Source organism: Oncorhynchus mykiss, chromosome 24, assembly GCF_057628025.1.
Source record: "Oncorhynchus mykiss isolate SJ-2025 chromosome 24, ASM5762802v1, whole genome shotgun sequence".
NCBI classification, from domain to species: Eukaryota; Metazoa; Chordata; class Actinopteri; order Salmoniformes; family Salmonidae; genus Oncorhynchus; species Oncorhynchus mykiss.
In genome coordinates, this window is record NC_143045.1 from 10,120,732 (window position 1) to 10,129,319 (window position 8,588).

General features: G+C 42.1%; 1 protein-coding gene across 1 annotated transcript; it reads right to left on the reverse strand.

Annotated features, from left to right (window-relative positions):
- Positions 1–970: 970 nt before the first annotated feature.
- On the reverse strand, positions 971–7,902 carry mpzl3 (myelin protein zero-like 3). Its single transcript, XM_036961959.2, has 6 exons — positions 7,597–7,902; positions 5,422–5,588; positions 3,240–3,453; positions 2,520–2,676; positions 2,102–2,171; positions 971–1,946 (listed from the first exon to the last, which is right to left on the reverse strand). The coding sequence occupies exons 1-6, from the start codon at positions 7,664–7,666 to the stop codon at positions 1,866–1,868; spliced, it is 759 nt and encodes a 252-aa protein (XP_036817854.2). The 5' UTR covers positions 7,667–7,902; the 3' UTR covers positions 971–1,865.
- Between the last annotated feature and the right edge of the window lie 686 nt (positions 7,903–8,588).

The window sequence follows — 8,588 nt, forward strand, 5'->3', positions numbered from 1 at the left end:
CTCTGCCAGGTGGAGATTATAAGAGGACATGGCCATTAAGGCCAGACTGTTCTTCAAGATGTTCAAACTGTAATATAGTTACGCTCAATCGCATGAACCAGTGGTCCTTCTAGATTTATATGAATCACTGAATCGAACACAAATGTGTTGCCATGGTAGTTCAAACAGGGTAGAAATAATTATTTCACCTTATTTTAAATAATTTAGGATGAAACGACAAAATCAATTGGACTGAGGAATGAATCTGACAAGCTATTTATTTTATAATAACATTTAAATATTCTAAATTAGTCTCATGACTAATTTATTGGACTGCTCTAGGTTATTATACTGAACAAAAATATAAATGCAACATGCAACAATGTCAATTGAAATAAATTCATCAAGCCCTAATCAATGGATTTCACATGACTGGGAATACAAATATGCATCTGTTGATCACAGATACCTTAAAAGAAAATTGACCTCACAATGGGCCTCAGGATCTCATCACGGTACTTTTGTGAATTCCAATCTCCATCGATAAAATGCAATTGTGTTTGTTGACATCAGCAAACCACTCGCCCACACGACGCCATTACAAGTGGTCTGCGGTTGTGAGGCCGGTTGGACGTACTGCCAAATCCTCTAAACGACATTGAAGGTCGTGGTAGATAAATTAACATTCAATTCTCTGGCAACAGCTCTGGTGGACATTCCTGCAGTCAGCATGCCAATTGCACGCTCCCTCAAAACTTGAGATATCTGTGGCATTGTATTGTGTGATAAAACTGCACATTTTAGAGTGGCCTTTTACTGTACTGTCCCCAGCACAAGATGCACCTGTATAATGATCATGTTGATTAATCAGCTTCTTGATATGCCACACCTGTCAGGTGGATGGATTATCTTGGCAAAGGAGTAATGTTCACTAACAGGGATATAAACATATTTGTGCACAAAAGTTGTGAGAAATAAGTTGGAACATATGGAACATTTCTGGGACCGTTTATTTCAACTCATTAAACATGGGACCAACATTTTACATGTCGCGATTATATTTTACTTCAGGGTAGTTTACACCAGCAACATGGACGGCATGGGTGCCAGTTTAAGTCCGATAAGCTTTAAAGACCGACACTATTGAAAATGTACTGTAGTTCAACTTACATGGTAAATGGACAAACCATTTTACCAACGGACCAGAACATTTATGTATTTTATTAAGCATCATTTTTTCAATCATTTGCACATGCATACATTCAACAACATTCACTACACTGTACATCCAAATTCCAACATGTAAATCAAATCCTGTAAATTCATTCAACATCTAAATCAGAGGTCATAGTTGGTCCACTCCTGAATGTAGTTATACCAACGGGTTCAAATGTAACACAAACTCTGAAATATATGTTTCAAATAATATGAATTGGACTCAATGAAGCAGATGTAGCCACAGGTAAAGACTGTCTACAATTCTAGCAATAGATTCCATAAGGTCCAATAAAAACTCTCACAATAGCTGTACAAAAACAATGATTCTACATTACAAAAGTGATAAAGCAGACAATAACTTAGTAATATATGCATCTCCTTCATAATAAGAAAATCTATCCAGAAATGTTTATAGTATAGTGCAAAACGTATGTGTGTGTCCGTGTGTCAGGCACCGGATCCATGTCTATCCCACCAGTAGAATCAGCTGTTGACAAGCCATGAGAGAAGGGAGGAGTGTGAGTGGATACTGATGTGTGAGACAGAACTAAGTCCAGGAATCTTGGCATTTTTAACAAACAGTATAAGCGAGAATTCTGGCCAACCACTCCCATTGGCAAGGCATGGAGGGGGCCTCTGTCCTTACAGAGCACCGCCACCAGGGGTCTCTAGCACTGAGACACGGCCATGGTCTCTCCCTGAGCCAGAGGCCTCTCTTTGTGGATGTAGTAATCTTCATAGTCGGAATCCTAGGGACAGGAAGTGGGGTAACAGATAAATATTTCATGGACGTCTCATATTGTCAGACGTAGACTACATGTAAAATTTAAGAGTATGTAATTGATCGGGCGAGACATGTGCCCCTAAGTAATTCATGAGCAAAAAAAAAAAAAAAAGGCCATACCAGAAAATATAGGTCGCAGCATGTCATGTTTTTCTCCTTGCGGTTGATCTGCTTGAAGCCAGGCTCATCTCTGTCAAAAAGATGATAGAGTTCAAATTGGTCAAATCACAAAACGGTCAGCATTAGTCATTTTCTATATTGGCAAAAGTCAGTTTTTCAATGAATATGATGAATTTCCTTGATTCCTCGCATCCTCTCTGCTCAGCTCCTTCTCAAATCGTATTGAAGGAGAAGGTCCACTGCCCCTCCCCTTGGGCCCTCTTCTCCAACGCATTTTGAGATGGAGGAGAGAAGACGCAAGGAATCAAGGAAAGATTCATTGAGAAAAAGCCACCAGAAACCATATCACTTCTTTAAAACCATATGTCTAGGATGCCCTGAAGAACTGGTGCACTGATTGAGGAGTAAATCCACTCACTCGGGTGTGACCTCAATAGGGGAGTGGTAACCCTGGGTCTGGCTCTTGTCCCTCGGAGGGCAGCACATGCGACCCAGCAGAGCCAGCGTGATGATGGCGGAAGGAAGCAGAATGAAGGCTAGAAGCACCGCCACGTCCGAGAAACGAACCGTAGGCACTGTGGAGAGGAGAGGGTTCATCATAACCACATTTACACTCAGCGCAAAGTGGAGACGCTAACGATTTTCTGATCTCTTTAGGTACGAGATCCGCCTCATTACCTATGACCGCAGCACAGCCGTGCTAAAAAAGTTGTTTAGCACGCCCTCTCGTGTACAACTGCTTTAAGAAACCCCTAAATGCTTCTTGAAAAGAGGGATTGTTTAAGCTTTGTGGAAAATATGACTCAATCCGTAGCACATACGTGCCTAAATCTACTGTAGAAGTCTTTAAAAAGGCGCCAATAAATATGCGCCCAACCATACCAGTATTGAACACGAGGTAGTAGGTTTTACTGCCCAATATATCTCCCCAGTGCCACAATTCCCATAGAGTCATGTTCTACACGTCATCATTCCTAAGGTCAATAGTGTGAACCCACAATCACCTTTACTAACAAATCCTAAACTTCTGCCTCTCAATTAAGAGCCAAATCCTGACTTGAGATGCACATTTTCTCAAGCGTCCCATTGACATCCATGCATTGCCCTAAACATACATTTTTCGAAGTAATTGCCTCACCTTTGGGCGTCACGGTGAGGACTGTCTGTGAGGTGGGGGATCCGTGGACGTCGGGGGGGTTCCTGACTGAGCAGGTGTAGGTGCCGTTGTCGCTGAGGGAGGCGTTGAGGAGCTGGATGGAGGCCTCACCCCGGGCCGGGCTGCCCAGCCACTTCACGCGCCCGTTAAACTGGCCGTCCTGCGGAGGGAACGCCAGAGAGGAGAAGTGGAAGAACTGGGGAACAAAGAGAAGAGGAGAGATTGTGACGGCTCTGGGCAGGACAGTGTTACTCAGACCGTAGCAACTACAGAGCCACTTTACAAGACACAGACAACAGAAACACTGCATCAATCACACTAACCATCACCGTGTTTTCAAAAAGTAGGGGGGGGGGGGGGGGTGTAGAAGGCTGGGACAGGTTTCGAATAGAGGTTTGAATAAAGTTGAAGCTAAAAAAGGGTTTTACTCATCAGACAGTAATACACAGACAAATAGACAATAAGAAGTGTCAAAGAGACACATTGAAGAAAACAAGGTACACATAGGGAATAAACATCACAGGAAAATATACACAAAGACGAACACACGGCAGGCAGGCCTGTTAACAATCAATGGTGCTCAACAGTTATATTGTTTTATAGCTCTGTATGGGCTGGGCTCTCCAGGAGGCACTTCAGTTCAGACAGCCATAGAGCTGAGAGGGCTGATACAGACAGCATACTAAATCGAATCACTGCACTCAGTCAACCCAGACAAACACTCAAGCCTACCTCAGACAGGTTACGCCTAGCCAAATGGAGATTATACACAGCCAAGTGCCTCTGAAACATTCAGAGCCGGACCCAGATTAAAGCTTGTCCTGGACTAAAACTCACTTTCAATGGAGATTCTCCACTGAGAATGATTTTCAAGCCTGGAACAATCTGGGCCCGGGAAACCGGCACTCAGGGTGCAATGTTAGGGCGTGTGGTTAAAAGCTTTGCTGTTACCGTAACGGTACTGACTCACTGAATAAAAACCTGATGGATCATGGGCAATTGCATTTAAATGAATATTGAATTGATTTGATCATGTCTTATACAAGACATTGATTGACTGGAGTTGTTCATTCAGTGTCATTCAGAGGAACTGAATCACAAGTCCTCCATCACTGTCCGTTGCTAGAGCTGCCTTTTCAGTCCTGGAAATGAATTCTCATCAAGATATTGATAATTATGCAGGGAGACTGAAGCACACCACCAATTCATAGTTCTCAAGCCTTGGCTGGTAAATTCTATTTCTGATAGAGTTTTTTTCAAACGCTTATTCACAGTGCCTTTTGATATACGATTGTGTCAATAAAAGTGTCCGAATCCACTAATGAAATTGTATGGAAACAAACGTGCCACGAGAGACAAATTCACTTTCTAGCTCCGCTGTGTTGGCTAGCTCTGTGGGGCTATGCGGCGAAATGTTCTACACGTTTCACTATCCGTCTATAGTTGCACAGAACAAACTTGTTCCAAGTAAATAAAGAAATGAAACCAAGGATGTTGTTGGATTCCGGTATACCCTGGTATCGACCAACCCAGCTACGCTTATACAGGATTCAGACAAGCCGACACACCCCTAGGATAAAGAGTTTGTGTCAGTGACGTGAGAGCCCACTATCTGCAAACACTGACACAGCAGTAGGCCTGACTACTACATCTTAATGACTAAACCAACAGCTTCTATTACCCCATCGAGGGAGCCACAGCACATTAGCCATCACTTAGCGCTGAGCTAATATGATATCCCAACAACTACATAGCGTATACGTTATCGGCCCTTCCAAATGGAATTAAAAACGTACGCGGTCAGCCGCTCAGAGTATCGACAAGGAAATTGGATCTAGGGGAGCTTTGGTGTCGGAGCCCTGACTCACAACTTCCAGCTCGAGGGATACATTTAACATACATTTACCACATCACCAAGATGTGGAAGAGTGATCCTGATTCCTGCCCCTAACTGCCTGGGGTTTCTGAGTCATATTCCCAGGGGTTAAGGGTTTCAGAGAAATAGAATTACTAGAAAGGGCGTCACAATTAAAGTCAACGTATCAGCAGCCATATTCAGTGTACCCATGCCAGGACATAAAAGTACAAGAGTTCTTCATCAAATGTGTGCTTTATTAACAAATCAACTCAATATACTGATTCACTTTCTATGGTGCGTACTTACTGCCTGCGGAGGGCCTCCGGTCTGGGGCCTGTAGGACCAGTCCACTGACATACGGCTGGTGGCTCGGCTGGTAGAGGTGAAGGTGCAAGTCAGGGTGACGGCATTGCCCCTCACAGAATGGACCTCTGCAGGGGAGCTCACTGTCATGGCTGACACAGGGCACAGCACTGAGAGAGGCAGCAGGGCAGGGAGGTGGTCAGATGAGGAAGATGGATTAAGGAGGAGGAAGGGCAGACGATTTAAGTGAAATCCATTTGGGAACAAAATACATTGCAGAAGTCAAAAGATGAATAATTTCGGAGCAAGGTAGTTCACATAAACAAAACTCAAATAAACAGAATAAAGCTAAAGTTCTCCTTTGACAATTGTGTATAATCACAATGTCAAAGGTAACCCCAAAGGCCCACATTGTTGACCCAGTATTAACCCAGTACCCAGATAGCAACATCAAACCTTCTGTACCCCGCCTGGCGTTATTTGGAAAAAACACAATCTAATGAACTTTCCATGGGAAACATTGTTTTCTTGGCACCATCTGACAACAAGACTACTAGTTGTAATAGTGTCCTAGTTTTTTTTTTTCTCTCTCTCTATCTACCCCCCCCCCCCCCCCCCTCCCACACACCCATTGGACAATTAGAGCATACAGACATAATAACCACAAGCAATGAAACAAAATCTCAACCATTTATTAGCCAAGGTATTAAATCTACTTTCTCTATGCAATGCACATCTGCCTAGAATGTGCTTACAAAACAAATTCTGCACACCCATTGTATAATGTGTAGAAATTGAGGAGGAACTGATTTTCTAATAGTTTGCATAACAAGTTGTGTACGTGTTAAAGTGGCACACGGAAAATGATCCTTTACCAATTCCTGGATTGGCAGACAAACAACAACAGCTGTTGATCTTTCCATCAACGTTCAGCAAACATGGCAATAACGACACAGCCTACAGTAGTAGTCGTATGCCTTGTGATGAGCGTTGCCAATGCAGACATTGTGCAATGCAAAAGAAATACAAAACATTTACATAATGTGTGTTATATTTCAAAACAGGCCCAAACCCATAGATTCAATGCTGTATTTTCCATGTGAACTCCAACCCACACAGGGAAATGCAAACGTATCATTTAACATACTGTAGGCCTGCATGTGGTTCAGAGATTCAGATTTCAACAGTACATTACAATTATTCTACCTTGGACAAGTGAAGGACACATATTCAAAGGAATGTTTTTTTTAAAGAAGAAAACAAGAACTCTCTCTATGGACAAAGAGACAGTCCGAGTACTGCGAACTACAAATATTTGAGTGATCTAAAATATATTGTACAGAGCAGAATCAGAGGGATAATAGGGTATGCAGATATCCTGCACTATTTCAAAACACCTTGGAGTAAAGTGGACCGAGAATGAACAAGCTAATCTCATAACCAAGGTAGCAAACGTGTTGAACAAAGTATTTCAAGCTGAAGAGCAGTAGATGCTTGATAGCAGTTGACATTCTAATTGTTGATGAGAAAGTTGGCAACCCTTTGAGCCCATTGCATGTACTATATGTCTCAAACATACAGGAAATGACTCCTCCTACTGTCCAACCAGTAGTTATATAAATCTGATCAATGTCAGTAGACCTCACCCAAAAGTCATATTCTCAGTTCTAGATAATGGCTTCTTGGAATTGGACGCAGGGTACTTTAAACTCAATAACAAAACGTGAGTGAAATTGAAAACAAGGGGAAAAGCCACGAGTCTTATGAATTTTACATGACATGATACTGCATTCCTGTTGTAAGGAACCTAGCCTCAGGCGCAATTTGGTTTGTTGTGAACATGCAGTATAATTATTTGGTAGTGGCTATTCACAAATGGATACATAGTAGCCTATTCAAAATGTTGTAGGTTGTATAAATACATAGTAATATATTATGTTAACTATGAAGGTAAACACGTGGCTTATTATAATAATTCTAACAATAATTCATAAAGAATTTGTATGTAAGCTTCTTTTTTTTAAAGTAGGCCTAGACAATTATACAAGGTACAAAATCAGGATTCTATAAAAACACCCACAATCCAAATGCTTGTGTTTCATATGTAAAGGTAGTCTCGCAAATTCGTTGATCTGTGACATTGAAAACGAGCTTGACAAATGAGAGGGTTGTACTCACCAAAACAAACCATTAAATACAGCAACACGACAATGTTCAAACGTATAATCCTGTGTTGACGCCAAACCATTTTAGTAAAATGATGTAGGGCTTTAGAAAAAGTTAGAATAAATTGTCAAGTCTTGTCAAATTTTGCGTTTCGGATACTCGTCGTCCATTTTTTTGTGTGACTCACTTTCTCCGCTGTGCCTACCCAGTGTGCACTACCTGACAAACAGGTGTTTCAGGAAGTATTGCTGACACTCCTCGCCTGACCAAAGAGGGAAAGGGAAGCGAGTCACCCCACACGCAGTTTCTTCAGCCGTTTTTTTCTAGTTAAGTGGAAGTCAATAAACTACGGAGACCAGGCAATACTGTCTATGGGAGACACACCAAGTTAAGTAGAACAGAACTGACCATTTTTTTCAATGGTAAACGGCCTGAGTGAAGTATCTTTATTTATTAACCATCGTTGGCCTGGCATCACATATTCCTGGTGTGTATCTTACATTCAATAAAATTAAATCAAATATTATTAGTATCAGGTGCCTAATACAGCAGCTGTAGACCTTGCAGTGAAATGCTTACTTACGAGCCCCTAACCAACAATGCAGTTTAAAAAATATGGATAAGAATAAGAAATAATAGTAATTAAAGAGCAGCAGTAAAATAACAGTAGCGAGACCATATACAGGGGGGTACCGGTACAGAGTCCATGTGCGGGAGCACCGGTTAGTTGAGGGAATATGTACATGTAGGTAGCAGCAGTGGTGTAAAAGAGGGGGGCAAATAGTCTGCAAATAGTCTGGGTAGCCATTTGATTAGGTGTTCAGGAGTCTTATGGCTTGGGGGTAGAACTGTTTAGAAGCCTCTTGGACCTAGTGGGCCTTCCTCTGACACCGCCTGGTATAGTCCTGGGTGTCAGGAAGCTTGGCCCGAGTGATGTACTGGGCCGTTCGCACTACCCTCTGTAGTGCCTTGCGGTCGGAGGCTGAGCAGTTGCCATAACAAGT

Bases quoted from the DNA above. Each gene is read 5' to 3' on its own strand.
- mpzl3 (XM_036961959.2), bottom strand. From the start codon at position 7,666: ATGGTTTGGCGTCAACACAGGATTATACGTTTGAACATTGTCGTGTTG. The intron at 3,454-5,421 runs GTAAGTACGCAC...TTTGTTCCCCAG, and splicing joins CCGGAGGCCCTCCGCAGGCA to TTCTTCCACTTCTCCTCTCT. The intron at 2,172-2,519 runs GTGAGTGGATTT...TCTTTTTGACAG, and splicing joins CCTATTGAGGTCACACCCGA to AGATGAGCCTGGCTTCAAGC.